This window comes from Crocuta crocuta, unplaced genomic scaffold (genome assembly GCF_008692635.1).
Source record: "Crocuta crocuta isolate KB4526 unplaced genomic scaffold, BGI_CrCroc_1.0 scaffold95, whole genome shotgun sequence".
In the NCBI taxonomy this organism is placed as follows: domain Eukaryota; kingdom Metazoa; phylum Chordata; class Mammalia; order Carnivora; family Hyaenidae; genus Crocuta; species Crocuta crocuta.
Genome location: NW_027530971.1, coordinates 14,575,998 through 14,596,563, shown reverse-complemented (window position 1 = coordinate 14,596,563; position 20,566 = coordinate 14,575,998). Strand labels below are relative to the sequence as shown.

The window sequence follows — 20,566 nt, the reverse complement described above, 5'->3', positions numbered from 1 at the left end:
GGCTGTTACAGATGTGACGGCGTTCACCACCTTATGCTTGTGGTTAAAACAGTTTTGTGCTACCTTGAACTAGGTCCTTAGACCACATATAAATAATTGCCCCTTGGATTCAGAAAGACCTTGTGTTTCTTAAACCAGGGTGATGGACTCCCTGTGACACGTGGCTGGGTGCTGAACGTTTACGAAGCCACCGCAAAGAAAAAAGGCTCATCTCTCCAAAGTGTCCATTTCAGGAGAGAAAAGTTAAATAATTCAGTTGATAAATAATTTAATGTATTTGTCCTGATATAAAAATAACATGGCTATATTATCGAGTATAATACAAAATTTGCATGAATTGTTCACATAAACCATGAGATAAAGCAATTGCGTTTTTGCCGCAGTCTACAAAATAAACCACGGCACCCGATTCTTCCTTAACTTGCCTCTGCTCTCCGGGGCACTTTAGGGCGGCACAGGAGTAACTGCCTGAGGCAATACTGACTAGCTGGGTGGCCCTCGGGCCAGTTACTGACCCTCTCTGAGTCTCAGTGATCCTCTAAGATGGGGATGGAGGCGCCAGGATGGTGTGTCACACACCTCGAGGAAACCATCTGCTGGCATTCGAAGCTGCTGTTGTTTTTCTCGTCCTCGACTTTAATATTTCTACCTTCCACTTCAAAGTCACACTCTTCACCATTTTGTTCACTAAAGCAAATAATTAGAAGTCTCGAAATGGAAACATTTTGTCATGCGCTTTTCTCCAACTGAATTTTATGAATTCTAACTCTAGCTCTCTGCTATTCTTGATGGGATGGTAAACAGTAGAATCAGCAGGAATAATTGTCATTTCAGGAAACCTAGGTTCATACTTGCACGGCGATCACGAGAAGGGCTTTGTGTGAGCTTTGGGGCGGCGGGGAGGGGAAAGATGTCCAGTGGGAAAAGCCCAGGCTTTGGGTCTGGCTTCAGAGCCTATCACATTGCTTAATAGCTGTGTGGCTTTGGGCAAATCATTCGCCTTCTCCAAGTCTCCATTCCCTCATCTGTAAAATGGGAATAATCTCTCCTGTTTTTCAGGGTTATTATGAGGTTGGGATGTATTACATCCTCAAGCACCTGACCCAGAGCCTAGTTTACTGGAGCTCTTTGTTAGGTGGGAGTCTTGTGACTATGATTTCCATTTGACAATGGGAATTCTCAAGAAAGTCAGCAGACACATGCTGTTACTTCCCTGAAGACACTACCTAATACCTTCCGACTCACTTAGGAATTGCATTTGACTCCTAGTAATAGATACGCATCTATAAATGGTTTAAAATAATAAGATTAATTTTCTCTCATATAATAGGAAGCTGGGCAGTGGGGGTTCTAGTCTGGTTCATGACTCGGCCATGTGATCACACCCCACTTCCTTCTTGTCTTTCTGTTCATCCATCCTAAGCATGTGCTTTTCAAGCTTCAGGGTTGCCTTAGGGTCACAAGATGGCTGCTCAAAATCCAGCCATCACGGTGGAGTTCCAGGTGGGAAGAAGGAAGAACGAAGGAAAAGCAGAAGGCCTCTGTCAGATGCCTCCTTCTAGTTCTTAGTAAATTTCTACTGAAACATAGGAGAAGGGGGAGGAGGGAGAGATTTGAAAAAAATAACTTACCGTAAGAATCACAATCTTGGTTGCCTCCAAGGGCAGGCAGGATGCATAAGCCAGTGGGTGGGATCTGGAAGGATGCTGAGGGGACTTCTCTGGCTAAAAGGAAAGGTTGCTGGTGGGCTAGTATCACCAGAGCTTTTGATTTTCCAAGAGAAGCTAGAAACGCCGATTTTTTAAAAAGTTTTTATTTATCAATTTATTTATTCAGAGAGAGCAGGGCAGGGGCAGAGGGAGGGACAGAGAGACAATCCCAAGCAGGTTCCCCACTATCAGCGCAGAGCCAGACCTGGGGCTTGATCTCACGAACCTCGAGATCATGACCTGAGCTGAAATCAAGAGTTGGACACTTAACTGACTGAGCCACCCACGCACCCCTAGAAATGCCAATTTTTATATAAAATCTCTATATGCGTGTATCTACGTTGGCGATTCAGAACATAATTCTGAAGCACTGTGTGGGTTCAGGGCCCACCAGCGTGTGAGCTCCGGCGTGAGGGCCGAGGAACACACTCAGAGGGCTGCTAGGCTCCTACACGAGCTTGAGAAGAAAACAGAACTGAGAATGGGTCTCGCAAAGGAGGCCTCCTGAAACACTCTCAGACTAGAACTGAGCAACGGCAAAACTACCACTACAAATCTGTCTCTGTGTGATAGGCTTCATGATATTCCCATGCTTTTTTTTCCTGAACAATTAAGAGCATTTACAAGTAAAACTGACTTTTGTGAGGTTGGAGGCCCTCAGGTCACCGTCTGTCACCAGCACTGTCCTTGGGAGCCTTGGTGCCCTGAGCAGGGAAGAACATTCTTCAGATGGGGGAGCCCATTCCGGCAGTGAGCCCCTCTCCCTTCCCTCCGCACCCACCCAGCCAGTGTCCTGCGTAATTAAGGATGCAGGAAGAAGTGGAGAAAATGTTGCACAATTGCTAATAGATTTTTCCTTTTGAAATATACCAAGAGATCCCAACGGCAACTTAATCGTAAAAGATGATACTCTCTGCACTTAGATTTATCTAAGTATGTTCAGTCTTGCCAGCTAAATTTAACAGCAAGCGTTTTCTCTTGCTAACAACCTCTCTCTCTCTCTCTCTCTCTCTCTCTCTCTCTCTGTGTGTGTGTCTCCTTTCCACTTCGGTTTAAATTTTGCTTCATTATGAATTAATAATATTTATGCCATATGTTAAATCGAGCCAAGTGCCCTTCTCCGGAGCACTGTGCAGGAGACGTGTTTGCTGGCTAAATATATACTCCTCTCAGATCTCCCACACAAATGACAGAAGCTGAACTTGGCTTTCACCTGGACGACCCACTCTTTCTCTCCAAGTTCCTTAAAGAGAACTGGAGGGAACAAAATAAACATCCGACCAAATTTATTTTCAGTGACCATCTCTCATAATGTGCTGCATAGATCAGCAGTTTTAGGAGTGAATTATGCTAATGCCAGTCTGGCCACATTCTATTTTTCTTTTCTACCAAGAAATGAGAAATAATGAACTGTCGTTCCCTTGTCTAGACTTAACTCATCGAACCAGCTTCTCATGTCGTTTCCTCAGGAGGCACATAATAGTAGCACATATTACCATGAATTAAGTGCCTCTTTTCTCTCTCTCTCTCTTTTTTTATGTCATAATAATTCCTGGGGCGTGGAGACTTCTCTTTCTCTGAGAAATAGAAATTATGATTCTTCAACTTGACAGCTTTCTTTGAGGGAAATGTATTTTTGCTGTTTTCCTTCCATTGGATTACTAATCTGGGGGCCATTCTATGTAACTCACTAAGAACTCGTTTTCCAAATGTATCCTACATCAGAATTTGAAATCCGTTTGCACGTGCTGGCGTTTTCCATTTCCACAGCCTGAACATTAAACAGTTTGCCAAAACCAGGTTCATTTCTGGGAAATGGAGGCAGCTTCTCCGTACCTTGAGCGTTTCCTTCCTGCTTCTTTCGAGGCCATTTCACTTGGAGAGGCCGGCTCAGCCCCTTTGTGGTTTCTGATCCTGGTCTCCTTTTAAATTAGAGAATGGTTTTTCTCTTTTTTCTTTTTTTCCCCCTTCCATTCCCTTTTCTCATGGGGAGATATTAATATGTTTCATAATGGGTAGCTGTGGGGGGTTTTATGCTCTGAGAAGCAACATGGTGTGTTAGAATGTTCTGGAATAGAAGCGTAAGGGGGCCTTGTCTCCCCTTCTGTCATTAACTCCTCCGTGACTTTGAAAAATCCCCCTGTTTTGTGATGATCTTTTTCCAGCAATACTGTGAGATGCTATGCCTGGGATATCAATAGCCTTTAAAAATATATATGTTATAAACCAGAGTTATCATTTTCCCTTCTAGATATCTAGTGTTGGGTTTTTTTTTTTAATTAACAAATATTGATCATTTGTTAGCTTTCACCTTATAGAAAACTCTCCAGGAAAAAAATAAGCTTCTTTTATTTCACAGAGAAGGATAAATGCAAAAGAAATTCTATAAATAGAATATCATAGAGTGGAAAAAGTTGGTTTCTAAATTTCCCATGAGGTGTCAGTAGTTGTTGAGAGGAAATGGGGATGATAATTTCAGATCTTCCTATACTTGGGCTCCTAAGGAACTTGAATGATTTGTGATTATCTCCCATCATATGTGCCCAAATTCCTGTGATTCTAGGAGAAAAACAAAAACAAACACAACAAAAACATTTCTTCAAAGTGGCTCCACATTGTGGAGGAAGCCTGGGAGCCATCATTTGTTACTTCCCTGCACGTGCTGGGTACCGAGCTGGTCCTTAAAATGGCTTTGTACGGTGAGTAGCCTTTTCTTTGCTGCACAGGTAAGGAAATTCTGATGCAGAGAGCTTCAATGACTCATTCAAGGTCACACTGAAAAGTCAAGATTCAAACTCCTGTGCATTTGACTCAAAACTCTTTTTTTCCATACACATTTCCAGTCTGTCCTTTCTTAGGAATTGTTCTGGCTTCTCATGTTACCATATTTCTTGGACTTCTCTTCCACTAAAGAATTTATTCTTCCACTCCTTAGTTATTTGAGGAACTGCATCCCAGGGCATAAGAGGGAATGGTTCAAATGATTAAGAGCTACCAAGGCTTCACATTTTTACCCGGGGCTCTGAGATCACTTCCACCCTCCGAGAGTGGTATCCAGGACGGATTCAGCTCTGCGACACTCTCGGGGCTCAGAATCCCACCTACACACAAATCAATTCTGTACTGAGTAGATGGATAGATGAAAAAGTCATTCTAAAGTCTTGCCCCTCCCAACAAGGAGGCTTTCTCTGTTTGGGTCAATTGAGAATGTGTGGTGGCCATGGGGATACACCTAGGAGAATCTGTCTCCCAGTGACCCTGAGTGTCTTCCCCCAGCCTTACACCCCAAAGCTTCCCAGCAGGGCCTCTCCAGAGGCTCTGGCCTTACTGGGCCCTGCCTGAGGCTATGTCTTAAATCCTGGGCTCTTCCTGGAGACCTGGGCTGGGCCATCTCCCTACTTCTCCCCAGAGCTCCTAACCCCACCCCTCTATCATCCACGGGAGGAATGCATGTGAATCCCAGCTGTGTGGTCTTGGGTAAGTCATGTCCCTTGAGTCTCAGCTTCTCTGTCGCTGGAATGGGACTAAGAATACTTCCTTTGTAGAGTGGTTATAAAGATGGACAAGGGGGCGCCTGGGGTCTCAGTGGGTTGGGCATCTGACTTCCACTCAGCTCTTGATCTCATGGTTCCTGAGTTCGAGCCCCACCTCGAGCTCTGTGCTGACAGCTCGGAGCCTGGAGCCTGCTTCAGATTCTGTGTCTCCCTCTCTTTCTGCCCCTCCTCTGCTCATGCTCTGTCTCTCTCTCTCAAAAATTAAATAAACATTAAAAAAATAAAAAGATGGACAGGAAAGGGCCTGGCATACTAAATGGGGGCCCAAGAAATAAAAGAATCAAAATTCTTTTACAGCATCTCCTGTCTCCTGCTGCCAGCATGGGTCCTTCCTTCCCCTGTCCCCATGCCAGATGTTACAGTCAACTGTATTTGCAGGCATCACTAGGGAGGATGAGTTACCTCGGAAAAGGGATAAACAGAGAATTTTCTTTGGTAAATTACGGCTCCTGCTAAAGGTTTGACACTTCTATTTTCTACCTGTCAGAAAAAAATAACTATATACCAGTGGTCAGTTTGGTTTCCCTTTTTATACTCCATTAACCCGAAGAGCAAGCCAGGCAGAGCTCTTGTCCTGTGGGGGAGCAGGGAGTCCAGAGGACACTGATCTGATAATTAGAGAAAAGTGGCGGCCCTTCCTAACGAAGCTTGGAAAATGAGCAGTGCAGGCTGTTGGAGCACCTTGGGAGGGACCGGAGCTTCGTTTCCAGTGGAGCCCAATAGAGACAGCCATCTTGGTGACAGGCGACGTGAAAAGCCCTTCGCCCATTGACATGTTGTTACCGGGGCTCAACAGCCGTGCGCTGATGTGTTTGAAGTCCGCCACCGGTGACTTGTGATTGAAATACGGAGCAGGAGCCCAGGAGGAAGCAGGATGTGAATTGATGGCCCGAGAAATACTGGCAGGGAAGAAAGGAAGGAGGAGGGAGGGAGCGAGCGAGCCAGTGTGCTGGCATATAAGGAACACCAGCCCCGGCTGGGCACCATGCCGGGCACGCTCATAGCCGCCGTCGTCGGGGTGTGTGTGGGTTTGGAGAGGGGCCTCGGGGGTGCCCAGATCCTGCTTGCCAATCAACGCCTCTCCTGTCGGGCTTCTAAGGGAACTATTCACACGAGGGCTGATGACAAATGGGAAATCAAAGAACCACTTTATCATTAGCTCTGGCAACGGATGAGGACGTATTTGGAGAGCTGAAAGCAGCATTGAGCGTAGTTCAGCCAAACGGACAGCTGGCCCAGAGGTGTGGCTCCAGGATTGCGAGGGCAAATCCAGCTTGCGGTGGGACTCGCTTCCCAGCACGACCCTGTTCAGAAAGGGGGTGCATCTGGACAAGGGCTACCTTTAGTCTGGATGGAGAGCCGTGGCCCCGATATCTGGACGCTCTGACGGGAGAGCTCCGTTTCTCCAGAATGGACAGGGCTACTTGCGGAAAGGCCGGCCCCAAGCGGCCTCTGAAGATCCCACGTTCTAGCTCTGGAAGAGGAAACGAAAGAGGGTGGAGCGCTTGGGAAGAGAATCAACAACTGCGGGCCAACCGGGCGCCGGGCACCATGCCGGGCCCTTGGCATGCACCGCCTCAGCCATCTTCGCCACCGCCATGTGGGTGGATATTATTCTCTTCATTTGAGGTATCAGCAAATAAAGGCACTGAAGGTTTAAGTAAATGCTCACAGTCACACAGCTAGAAAAGGCGGCAGAGCCAGGATTTCTATCCTGGTCTGTCTGATGCCCAAATCACGTTCTTTTCAGTGTGCCAGACTGCCTCCCCACATCTCCAGACCAAAAAATCATCAAAAATCAAAACTTAGAGGGGAGACAGAGGGTTGCAAACACGACTTTGTGGCTTAGACAGGGAGCAGATATGGGGCTGGTTACCTTGGCCTCTCTGCACTAGAGGAAATAAACTGGGGGGGCCTCTGAAAGTCTGAGGCCAGCCCCCCCACTCCTGCTGTGTCCAGGTGGCTCCCCAAAGTCAGGACTGAGCATGGAGGGGTGTGGGCCAGCGGCACTCATCCACGCTGGGAGTCTCAGGCTCGCCGTTCAAGACCCATGAGAAATCAGGCGACAGCTTCAGAGGGGGTGAAGGAACCTCAAGCCCCTGTCTGTAGACTTGGACCCAGAGGCCATCTGGGAAACATTCCAGTGGGACATCACTTCTGCAGCAGCGACACCTTCCATCTGTCCAGGTGACAGGCTGTGTTCGTTGGGTCATCCAAGTGTGCCACTGTCAGACGCCTGGACACTGGTAGGAGAGCACAGCGCCCAGGTCCAGCATTCCTTTCTCTTCCCCATAGACTAATGGACGCGAAGGTGAAGACATGCAGAGTAGCATTTTTGAAACGTAGAATTCCCACTTCCCCCTCGGAGCAGGCAGAGACCTGCCACCGGCATGTGTGACGCAGGCTGATACCCAGTGGCTGCAGAAGAGACGGTCTGTTTTACAGGGGAGGAGCGTGAGGTTCAGGGAGGGGAGACAGCTTAACCAGGACCCTTAGCTTCTAGGTGGCAGAGCCATTCCACCCCAGACTTGCCATCTCCGGGTGCCAGGGTGGCTCAGTGGGTTGAGCGTCTGACTCTTAATTTCGGCTCAGGTCATGATCCCAGGCCGTGGGATCGGGCCTCTGTCAGCCTCCGCACTGAGCGCGGAGCCTGCCTGAGATTTTCTCTCTCCCACTGCCTCCTCTCCTCTGCCTGTGCACGCACGCACTCACTCACTCTCTAAAAAAAGACTCGCCATCCTAAAGTCCTTGCTCTTTCCAGCCCTTTAGAATTAAGCAAATTACAGGAACCCGCGTGATCTAACTTCGGCTTACATTTTCAGCCTTCTCTCCCCCTGCCCCACCACGTGCCCTTCACTAGCTCCAGCTGTGGGAAGGGAGGGCCTTCCAGGCAAGGGCCAAGGCACGGAGGCAGACCGGAAGAGGCCGCGCCCCGTCTGGCAGTAATGTGTCCCTTCATGTCTTTGGCAGGAACTGCAAACTCAGCAGCAGCAGCTTGTCCATGGCGGCCGTGGACATCCTCTACATTGACATCACCAGGAGGTGGAACTCCATGACCGTGGACCAGCGGGACTCAGGTACCTGATGACCGGCCTCCGCCGTGTCCGGTGGGATTCCAGATGGGTGGGCGGCACCCTTTTGGTTCCTTCTTGTTTAAGGGTCAGGGTTGGGGAAAGAGGAAGGTTGTCCTGTCAGCTCTTGACATCCCTGGAGGGAGGGAGCTGAATTTGAGTCTGGGAGCATTACCTGGAATTCTGCTGCCAAGGCAGGGCCCACCCGAGTTCTAATTCCACCATTTTCTAATGGAAAATTCTAATGGAATTTTCTAATTCCACCAATTTCCCTTGTCTTTGCTTAAGGCTTTGACTCCATTTGTACTGGAAACGCTCACTTAGTCGTTGATGCATTCATTCCTCGGCACACGTGTACTAGCGTGGGTGGGCCAGGCCCTGGATAAACGGGAGAGAACAGCACTTGGCTGTCAACAGTGAAGGAGCTCAGTGTAGAGCATGGGGGGGCGGATGAGAGCCCAGCAGTAGTGTGGTGTGCTACGAGCCAGGGCAAGGGGGTGGGGGGGCGGTGCTGAGAGACTATCAAGAGCCCAGTGGAGGTGCTCCTGTTGAGGAAGGCCCAAGGAAGACTTCTTGGAGAAAGGTGAGTGGGGTAAGCCAGTGAATGGGGTGGCGTAGAATGCCTGGCAGGTGTGGCTTGCCCAAGGCACGGACACTTGTGGGAGGCTCAGATAACCCTAAGAAGCTTACAAGGGCTGGAGCAGGAAGGGAAGGGAGAAAGGGCAAACGGGGCTGCAAGAGCTATTGAGGCCTTGAATGCCACACAAAAGAGTTTGCTCTTGATCCTCTAGAACAGTGCGGGGGGCCGAGGGGCGGCGTGCTGTGAAGGATTCCATTAGAAGGATCCACTTTTGGGTGAATGCGTTTCTGATCTTTTTCTTCACAGAGGGTGTTTTTCTAAAAAGTCATACTAACCATACCTGACATTTGTACAGCTCATCACAAAAGTACCCTGTGCTCTCATGCATAGTCCTTCATTAAATGTGCCCGTGAACCCGTGCACTAGGTAGCCACGTTTGAATTTCACAGACGGTAAACTGTGGCTCAGGTGACCTGGTGCCCGGGGCTTCCCTCCCCTGGGCTGCCTCCCTGCCAAAGGGACGCTGGGGCGGAGGGGGCTCATCAGGGAGCAGCTTTCTCCTGTGATTCGGTGGAGAGGATGAGAAATCAGAGGTTGGGAGATCCAGATTAGAACTGACTGTGCCATTTTCTCCCCGTGTAAATTCAGAAAGCCATGTCACCTCCTGAATCTCCATTTCCTCTTCCGTCAATGGTGCCAATAATACCGCTCGCCAGGGGGTCCTGAGGTCTCCTGCGTCAGCGGGTATAGAAGTGTCAGCGGGTATAAAAGTGTCTGGAGCCCTTGCTGGCCACGTAGAGTGGCTAATCTTATTAGCGGGCTCCACTTGGGCTGGGTCTGAGCGTGGGGCATTCCCCATCACGGTCAGCCCTGGGCCACACCTGTCTGACCACGATGACCATTACGTTTTAATAATGACGCCACTGGCTGGCAGTTGTGGGGCGAGTCCTACGGGGAAACACTCTGCTGGGGGCTCTGTATGCACAGCCCTGGCTGGACCGTATGTCCCCCCCATCGCAGAGAGAAGGATGCTGAGGCTCAGAGGCACAGCTGGAGGGCATGGCTCCAGCACTATGCCGCCTCAGTTTCCCTTCTGGGCTGCTTGATCCCACGAGCTGGTCCTGGGGTAGGATGACCTCCGAGCTCTCTGCTTCTCTCCTTTCTTGAATTCACAAGCAAAACCCAGGGGATCCCAATACTCTCTGAGTCCACAAGGTGGGTTCTAAGGCATCTCGGTGGACCGAGAACCCTCATAACCTTCCCTGGCAACCAGGAGAGGCTTGAGATGGGGCGTCTGGAGAAACAGGCAGATTAATTATCATCTCGAGGACCGAGAGCGCTCACATGACAGTCGAGCCGCGCTCTTTTTGCTGACGCCTTCAGAAAGCAAAGGAGTGTTTGCTCTGTGAGTTGAATGCAGGGAGTCATCGCAGGATCCTGTGGGGAGGGGGGGCAAAGAGGGGGTGGGATGGCGGTGGAATTATTAAATATTGAAATTGATCAGGAGTAGCAGCAGGAAGCTATTTATCATGTTTTATTGCTTCAAACTAGCATTACCATCTGGCCTATTGTTAATTCTGAATAGCTCTTCATGTTTTGTTTGCCTCTTAAATTGCTCTCTGTAAGCGGAATCCACAGGGGCTGTCCGCGGTTCGGGCTCGGGTGGGGTTTTCCGGGGTCTGCCAGGATCTCTCCGTTCTGCTGACCAAGCTAAAGAGAGGAGAAAAGTACTTATTTTTAGCACATACTGACAAGCGAATCCGGGGCCGGGATCTCCCCGCCTGTCCTCGCCACGCCTCAGTAATAATCGTTAGCAGGGGCTGTGACTTCCAGACTCCCTCCTACGCTGGTATCACTGCCCGGTCTCACGCCATACCTTCAAGGGGGGTGAGAGCATCCCATTTTACAGATGAGGATCCTGAGTTTCCAAGAGCAAAGGTCTTGTCTAAAATCCCGCAGCCAGTGAGTAGCAGAGCCCACATTTGAAGTCAAGCCTCCTGCCTCCTGGCCCAGGATGCTGGCCGCAATCCAGGGTCCTTTGTGGGCTGGGCTGGGGGGGGCGGGGCTTGTGAGGCAAGGAGGTGAAAGGTCGACTCCTAGAGCACAGGGCCTATGGGAAGACAGAACTGAGTGGGAGGTGGTTGCCGGTCTGAGCTTCATCCTCAAGAGCTTAGACTCCTGTTTNGGGGGGGTGGGGAGAGACAGTGGGGGCTGGGCGTCAAAGCCAGGGACGAGAGACCTGTCTTGCACCCCGGTCTCAGCAGCCACTGCTGTCCAACAGCAGGCAAAGCCAGGGCTGGGTCCTTGCCTCCTGAGAGGGCTGGTCTGACACCCCTGATTCTCAAGGAGAAGCAGCTTAGGAATCCTTAGGAACATTCAGGGAAGCTCCTGCAGAGCAAAAGAAGACAGCTGTGGTTGAGTGGTGGTTTTTCCCTGGGACGAGTGTCAGCAGAAAGGCCAGAGAGTCCTCCTTCCTTCCCTCCATGGCTCACAGACAAGGAATTCTCATGCTCTTGGTTCCAGTTAAGTCCTGGCCATGTCAGAGGGGGCAGCTTTACCTGTCCTAGAGCCTCTTGGGGCTGACAAGAAAGAAGTAGGAAGAGGGATAGAACATGGGCTCACATTCTCTAAGGGCAGGCACTCATTCATCCAGTCATTCAACAGATAGGTAATGAACATGTTAGCAGGTGTCGGGCCTCATGGAGGTAGAGAAATTATTTACAGATCCCACTCTCGAGGAAAAAAAATAGGAGAGACCATTTACTGAACATTTACTACGTGACAGAAATAATCCTTGTTATGAATTATCCCATTTAATTCTCATACAGTCCTGTGAGCTGTTATTCCCGTTTGACAGATGAGAAGTCTGAGGCTTAAAGAGGTGAACTTGAATTGTAACAGCTGTGTCAAGTATGTCAGTGGGGACCCTAGGGTTTGAACGAAAAGCAGTCTGCTTTCAAGAGTCCATTGCCTTTTCATCATTCCCAGTGTTTCCGGCCATGCACATAAAAAGGACACACAGTTGTCATAGGGTATGGCCAGAGCCCCTGGGGCTAAGCAACAAAGGAGGGTTGCTGTGAGGGGTAAGAGAGAGAGCACAGACTTAGCATGGTGTGTATCCCAGGAAAGGCACCCGCTGCGAGCTCTGTATCCTGAGGCTAGCACAGGGCCCAGATCATGAACAACACTTGCTCCTTGCCCAGTGAATGTTTGATGAGCACACAAATAGCAATAAAAAATATCCTGCAGCCACAAAGTAGGGCATTCCGAGTGTGAGAACCGCGGCTTATAGTAAAGGTGATCTCGCTGACAGGGGCTCCCTCTCCTCAATGTCTGGCATAAAACGCCAGCTCATTTGAATAAAGCCGTCACCCCATGCCCGACACCAGCTATGTCCAACTGCTTGTGCAAGGTCCCCTTTCCAGAAGCCAGTCCAGACCTTCCTTCTGCCCTTTGTCACCTACTAAAGGGGTTAGCCAGATTCCTGATGTCTGAGACCTTAATGAACTTTTATGTAACCTGTGTGGGGAGATTCTAGTATTGAAATGGAAGAATAAAAATGGTGTTTAAAACGATTAATGAGGAGGGGCACCTGGGTGGCTCAGTCGGTTAAGCATCAGACTTCGGCTCAGGTCATGATCTCACGGTTTGTGGCTTCGAGTCCCACATCGGGCTCTGTGCTGATTGCTAGCTCAGAGCCTGGAGCCTGTCTTTGGATTCTGTGTCTCCCTCTCTGTCCCTCTCCTGATCATGCTCTCTCTCTCTCTCTCTCAAAAATAAATAAAACATAAAAAATTAAAAAAAATAAAAAGATTGATGAGGAGAAAAAATTAAAACTAGTATTAAAAAAAGAATGCACATTATAGAATCTAAATCTCAGGCCATCCTTTTAAGTAGCCTTGTTTTTGATTTTTTTTTTTTTAACTCAAGTGCATAGAATTGGATTAATCATAATCCTTGGTTCATGAGACTTTCTATCCCAGTCCATGCATAACCTGCTTTTATTAAGTTAGGTTTCTGAGTTAGTAATTTTTAATAACATAATAAGCATCCACAGACTCACCAGCCAAAACAAAAGCTAGGACTTCACAATAACCCATATCTAGTATGTGGCTCTCTCCCAACACCAGCCCACTCCCCCACTCTCCCCACCCACAGAACCCTCATCTGCACCCCAGGCTCACCAGTCCCTAAACAGCCTTGCTTCCTCTCTCTTAGAATGTCAATGACTATTTAGGAGTTTGATGGAATTTAGTCTGAAGCAATCTCACACTCCCCAGCCAGCTGATGTAATAATCGACATTAAAATAAATAAATAAATAGATAGATAAAGATTTCAGTGTGTAATTCTAGAATTTCTAGCAGAACAGAAACCTAAATGAGGGTCTTCTCAGCAAAACTGAGGTCTGGCAGCCGGGTCGGTGCCCAGAATGAAATGAAGAAAGAAATTTGTCGGTGAAGATGCAGTTACTTCATGTAAATTGCACTCACGAGCGCCTCCTTATCACTGAGACTTCGCTCTCAACGCTTCCCGGAGTGGAATTTCACTTCTCTGTGCTGGAGACGAGGGCAGCATCAAGATTAGGCAACAAAAGGTAGTCTTACTGCGTCATCTCTGCGAGGCAAATGTTCCACTGACGAAGGCAACGTCTGAGCCCAGCACCTGGACGGCTTGTCCGTCTAACACACAACCGACCTCTGGGGTCCCTCCCAGTAATCAACAGAAACATGACTGCAAAGCAAGAAAACTCGGATTAAGGAGTCTCTTCTGCCCCCCTCCTCCACCCATTGAAGCACACCCACACCTGGCCTGCAGAGGGAACTCTAAGAGAGGCTGCGTAGTTTCAAGTCTGATGCATCCTGCATGCTTTTTGACTAAAATAAGAACAATTTCTTCCACCGCCTGAAGAATGCCCCCCTTCCTGAGGCTGCCTTGGTTTGACTGGCAGTATGTACGAAGCCACAGGCTCTGGGATCAGACAAACCTGGCTTCAAATCCAAATCCGGGCTCCCTAATTGGTAGCTGTGTAACCTCCGCGAGTTACATAACTTCCTCTGAGCCTCGTGTTCGTCATCTGTAAAGTGGGGATGATGACAGTGCCCTCAGCTCATAAAACCATCGCTGTGGATGAAGTGACACAAGGCGCTCAGAGCAGGGTCTTCCGTCCATGGAAACTGCTCCTTAAGGGGGTTGCCGCTGCCGTCACCGCACGGCTCCCACTGGGTTCCTCTCTGAGGAATGTCTCCCCACACCTGCTCATGCCAGGCTGGGGGCCAGACAGGTGCTGGGAGCAGACAGGAAGAAGGGCTTCCCTATGAGAGGCATGGCACATAAGTGGTGGCATCGCATTTTCCCTCGGTGCCCAACAGAGGGCCGGGCCCCTCCCCTTTCCCTCTAAGACCACCCTCACCTGCCTCTGTCCAGGATGTGACTGCAGACAACCTGGTGCCAGGCTGCCCGCAGATCCCGCCCCGTTGCCCCTTAGCCCTGGCCCACACCGTGGGGTGGTTCGGCTGGGAAGACCGGGCACGGGGTGGGTGCTATGAGCCTGGGGAGGGCGGGAGGCCTTCGGCAGGGAGTGCGGCGCCGGCAGGCTTGGGGGCTGCGGGGCCTGGAAAGCTGGCCAGTCTCCCTCCACGCCCGCCCGTGTGGTGTGTGAAGAGTGGCCCTGGCCATCCCTCCACTTGCCCGCTCTCACACGGGTGGGTGCTCGCTGCCCGGGCTGGCTGCGCCCGCCTCCAGCCCTCCCTCTGCTTCACCCTTCTGTGTAGATCCCACCGGCAGCTGCCTGGCCTAAGACTCCAGTTCTGGGGTGGAGCATCCCAGTGAGTGATGGCTGGGGCCTTCCTCTGCAGCCCGCTTCCCCCTCCCATAGCCCCCTACTCACTCGCTTCAGCCAGGGCAGCTCCATCGAGGCCCCTCACCTCTGCTGGAAACCCCTCCCCGGCACACCACCGCCCAGGCCATCTCCTCAAGGAGACCCTTAGACAGGGCCCCCTCCCCATCAGCTCCCGCAGCAGCACCCAGCCGTGCTCTTAACAGCACCGATCACAGCTAACTAAAAGCTGTGGAATGAAGTGTCTGACATCTGTCTCTTAAGCTGGACTCACCTCCGTGAAGCCCTGCGCTGTGCACCGCACATAGTAGGTGCCCTGCGCAAGTGTCGGATGAACTAGGACCAGACCCTGACAGTCAGCGGCGCCTGTGGGTGTCTGAGTCTTATGACTGTCTCTCACCAAATTTCCTCAGTCGACTTATGCAAATCATCTGCCTCCTATACTTTCATCCGCTGGAATGAGCCCCCACTGAAGTGTATTTGGTTAACGATGTACTGAAATATTTAAAAGTATTTTTACTTGGAATGTTTAGCGGAGCCTCGCTTATACATATACATGGGTGGCCCCCTCCCTCTGAAATACGGGAGCCCGCAGATAACAAGGCAGGTTTCATGCAGCGCCTCTTGCGACGTGTCTGGCACAAGCCATGTTCTTCAGCCTTGAAATTATCTCAGAGTCAGATGGGCCTCTCTGGATGTGTGCCCTACACGCTTACACAATAGTCGGCATCAGAATTAGTTTTAATAAAAGCAAGTGAGACGACAGAAATGTCAGCTCGCCCTGTCCCGCGCACAGACATTTGGGGGCCTGCCACCTCCCAGGCTGTGCTTTCTGGAATTACTTCTCCCCTTTGCGAGGGCCGGCCGGAAGCCCCTGTGTCAGGGACACCTGCTCTTCATCATCCTCTCGGTTGTCACCTCCCTGGGGGGGGGGGGAAGGGAACAGGATCTCTGTCCACAGAGCTGGCCCGATGCCGCCCCCCCCCAAAAGAAAGACACAAGAAGGGAAAAGCAGGATGAGAGTTTATGCAGCCCCTCCCCCCTTGCCTGCACCTGCTGCTTACCTGTGTGGAGCACCTGTGTGGAGCATCGCAGCACACTGCAGGCTGTGGGACAGCGGGAGTCACATGGGCTGCAGTTCAATCCCCGGCACCCTCCCCCCGGCAGCCCTAAGTGGGGGCACTGCAGCTCTGTGGGCCTCTGTCCCCTTTACGACGGGGCGGATGACATCCCTTGGGTTGTTGTAAGGATTTAGTGAGGAAGTCCAGGCCTAGCTCAAACAGAGCCCCTTTTTGTTTGTTTTAAGCACTGTTGTGGTTCCTGACGTTTGTGCACGCCCCTCCAGTCACAGAGCGCTCTCCCAATCCACTTGTTCACTGAGTGCTCACACGCTGGTGAGCTCGGTCTTATTCCATGACCCCCTCCTCAGAGGAGGAAACCAAGGCTGGGGTCAAGAGGGATTCTAGGGACAGAGCAAGAACCCCGCCCCGAGCCTCTATCTCGTGCTGCCTGGGGAAGTGACGACCGTCCCAACCACTTGAAGACGGAAAGACCGTGTCAGTCCCCAAGTGTCCCCAGGCTCGAGAGCCTGATTCAGTGACTGAGGCATCCCTAAGGTTGGGCAGAGCTGTGTTTGGTCCCCGGGCTTGGTTCAGGGAGGCGTTCATGATGACAGACACATCCGGGGGACCTCCTCCCCCAGGCATCCCCGGTCTGCTCCTCCTCCTGCCCGGGAGCTGGATAAATGTTCACACCCACTTTATTGTCACAAACATGGTCCTGAAAGCCCCCCACAGCCTTGCTATTTCGAGCTGAGGAAACGAGGATTAGATGGGTGAGGGGCCACAGCCAGTGGTGCCCAGCTCATCTGCAACATTTACAGAAAAATTGAGCAGAGAGTACCAAGAATTCCCATAATCCCCCACGTTGTCCCCTATAATATCTTGCATTACTGTACACTCGTTACAGTTAGTGAATAAATCCTGATACATTATTAAAGTCCATAGTTTACATTCAAGTTTATGCTGGGTTGTACATTCTATGTGTTTTGACAAGTGCATAATGTCAAATCCCCAACACTGTGGGACCACACAGAATATTCTCATGGCCCTAAAATGTCCCGGTGCCCCACCTATTTATCCTCCGGCCTGTGAGCCCCTGACGAACTTTTTACTGTCTTCATAGCTTTGCCTTTTCCTGAATGTCATATGGTTGGAATTGTACCACGTCTGCCTTTTTAGACTGGTTTCTTTCATGTAGCAGTATGCGTTTAAGGATCCCCCATGTCTTTTTTGCGACTTGTTAGCTCCGTTCTTTGTATTCCTGAGGAATAGTCCACTGAATGGATATGCCACAGCTGGTAAATCCATTCACCTATTGAAGGATATCTTGGTTGCTTCCAAATTTTGGCAATTACGAACAAAGCTGCTATAGACATTTATGTGCAGGCTTTGTGTGGATGCAAGTTTTTAACGCAATTGGGCAAATACCTAGGAACGCGATTGCTCAATCATATGGTAAGGCTGTGTTTAGCTTTGTAAGAAATCGATGAACTGTCTTTCCGAGTGGCTGGTTCACATTTCCACCAGCGAGGACTGGGACTCCCGGTTGCAACCACAGTCTTGTCAGCGTTTAGCGTTGTCAGGTTTTGGATTTAGCCGTTGTAAGAGGAGTATAGTGGTATCTCATTGTTTTCATTTGCATTTCCCTAGAGGCATATGATGTTGAGTATCTTTCCATTTGCTTATTTGCCATCTGTACATCCTTGGTGAAGTGTCTGTTCAGATCCTTTGCCTGTATTTTAATTGGGCCATTGGGTTGCTTTTTTCCTTATTGTTGAGTTTGAAGAGTTCTTTGTATATTTTGGATACAAGTCCTTTATCAACTATGTCTTCTGGAAGGGTTTTCTCCCGGCATGTGGCTTATCTTTTCATTTTCATGACACTGTCTTTCCCAAAGTAGTTTTTTAATTTTTTAAATATTTTTATTTATTTCTAGGAGAGAGAGAGAGAGAGAGCGTGAGCAGGGGAGGGTCAGAGAGAGAGGGAGACACAGACTCTGAAATAGGCTCCAGGCTCTGAGCTGGCAGTCAGCACAGAGCCCGACGCGGGGCTCGAGCCCACGAACCACGAGATCATGACCTAATCGAAAGTCGGACGCTCAACCGACTAAGCCACCCAGGCGCCCCCCCAAAGTAGTTTTTAATTGTACTAAAGCCCAACTCATTTTTCTGCTTTCATGGATCTATTTTTGGTGTTGTACCTAAAAACGCATAACCAAATCCGAGGCCCCCTAGATTTTCTCCTATGTTCTTTGAGAAGTTTTATCGCTTTGCATTTCACATTTAAGTCTGTGATTTATTTTGAGTTAATTTTTGTGATTTTGTGAAAGGTATAAAACCTATGCCTAGATTTTTTTGGGGGGGCGGTCTGTGGATGTCCAATTATTCTAGCACTATTTGTTGAAAAGACTAATTTTTCCCCATCAAATGGCCGTTGCTCCTTTGTCAAAGATTAGTTGGTGACATTTGCCTGAGTCTATTTCTGGACTCTCCATTCTGTTTCACTGATCTATTTGTATGTTCTTTTGCTAACGCCATGTTGTTTTGTTTACTGTAGCTTTATAGTAAGTTTTGGGGTTGGCTAGTGCCAGTCTTCTTACTTGGTTCTTCTCCGTCAGTATTGTGTTGGCTATCCTAGCCTCTCGTCTTTCCATATAGATTCAGATTGACTTGGTTGACAGCCACAAAATAATTTGCTGGAATTTAATTTGGAATGTGTTGAATTTATATACCTTTTCTTTTCTTGTCTTACTGTATTAACTAAGACTCCTAGTACAATGTCGAAAAGAGTGGCGAGAGGGGACATCTTTGACTCATCTCCAATCTTAGGAGGAAAGCATCTAGGTTTTCACCACTAAGTACGATATTGTTGTAGGTATTTTTACATAGATATTCTTGATCAAAGGAATACCAATTTTTTAGAGTTTTTTTTTTAATCATGAATGGGTATTTGATTTTATCAAATGTTTTCCCTGCATCTATTGACATGATCATATATTTTTTCTTCTTTGGCTTATTGATGTGATAGATTATATTAATTGACCATTGAACATTGAACCAACCTTGCATACCTAGAATAAATCCCATTGGTAATGGTGTATAACCCATTTGCCAAAACTTTTTGAGGTTATTTGCACCCATGCTCATGAGAACTATTGGTCTGTAGTGTTCTTTTCTAACAATGCCACTATCCATTACTAGAGTAATGCTGGCCTTACAAAATGAGTTAGGACATGTTCCCTCTGCTTCTGTATTTTAGACAAGATTGTAGGGAATGGGTATAATTTCTTTCTTAAATATTTAATAGAATTCACCAGTAAAACCACCAGGGCCTATTGGTCTACTTGATCTAAGTTACCAGATTTGGAGGCAAAGGGTTACTTGTAATATTCCTTTATTATCCTTTTAATGTCCATTGAATCAGTAGTGATAACCCCTCTTTCAAGTCTGATATTAGTAATTGTTAATTACTAATTAGTAGTCTAGTACTCTACTCTCTTTTTTTTCTTGGTTAGCCTGGCTAGAGGTTTATCAATTTTCTTGATCTTTTCACAGAACTAAATTTTGGTTTAATTGATTTTCTCTATTGATTTCCTGTCTTAATTTCATTGATTTGTGCTCTAATTTTTATTATTCCATCTCTTCTGCTTACTTTGGGTTTAATTTACTCTTCTTTTTCTAGTTTCCTAAGGCAAAAACTTAGATGATTGATTTTAGGTCTCTCATCTTCTCTAATATATGCAGTCCATGCTATGAATTTCCCTCTAAACACTGCTTTCACTGCATCCTACAGGATTCAGTAAGTTCTATTGTCATTTTCATGTGGTTCAAAATATTTTAAAATTTCTCTTGATACTTCCTTTTTGACCCATATATTGTTTAGATATGTGCTATTTAATCTCCAAGTATTTTGGTACTTTCCAGCTATCTTTCTGTTCGTAATCTTCAGTGTAATGCCCTTGTAGTCTGAGAGCATACTTGCAGGACTTCTATTCTTTGATATTTGTTAAGGTATGCCTTATGGCCCAGAATACAGTCTATCTTGGTGAATGTTCCGTGTGAACTGAAAAGAACATTTATCCTACTCTTGTAAAGGGAAGTATTTTATACACGTCAATTAGATCCAGTTGATTGATGGTGCTGTTCAATTCAAATGTATCTTTACCAATTTTCTGCCTGCTGGATCTGTCAATTACTGAGAGAGGGGTGTTAAAATCTCCAACTTAATAGTAGATTTGTCTGTTTTACCTCACGTATTTTGACATTCTGTTTTTAGCTACATATGTATTGAAGACCATTATGTCTTCTTAAAGAATTGACCCCTTTATCATTATGTAATGCTCACCCTTATCCCTGATAATTTTGTTCTGCAATCTGCTTTGTCTGAAATTAATTCAGCTGCTCCCACTTTCCTTGGTTAGTAGTAGTATGATGTATTTTTCTGTACCCCTTCGCTTTCTGTCTATGTCTTTATGTTTAAAAGGGGTTTCTTGTAAACCACATAGAGTTGGGTTTGTTTCTGTTCCACTCTAACAATCTCTGTCTTTTAATGGACATATTTAAACCATTCACATTTAAAGCAATTATTGGTATTAATTCTTCCTTACAAGTTTGGTAGAATTCACCAGAGAAACCATCTGGTCCTAGAGTTTTGTTTGTTGGGAGATTTTTGACGACTGATTCAATCTCCTTATTAGTACTTGGTCTTCTCAGAAATTCTATTGCATCATGACTCAGTCTTGGTGGGTCATATGT

At 48.0% G+C, this 20,566-nt stretch overlaps 1 protein-coding gene across 1 annotated transcript in view; it reads left to right on the top strand.

The window, feature by feature from the left end:
* Window positions 1–20,566, top strand: part of TTLL11 (tubulin tyrosine ligase like 11) — a 233,162-nt gene that overhangs the window by 193,729 nt on the left and 18,867 nt on the right. Inside the window, 1 exon segment of the mRNA XM_077769746.1 lies at window positions 8,234–8,340. Coding sequence (XP_077625872.1) covers window positions 8,234–8,340 — 107 coding nt within the window.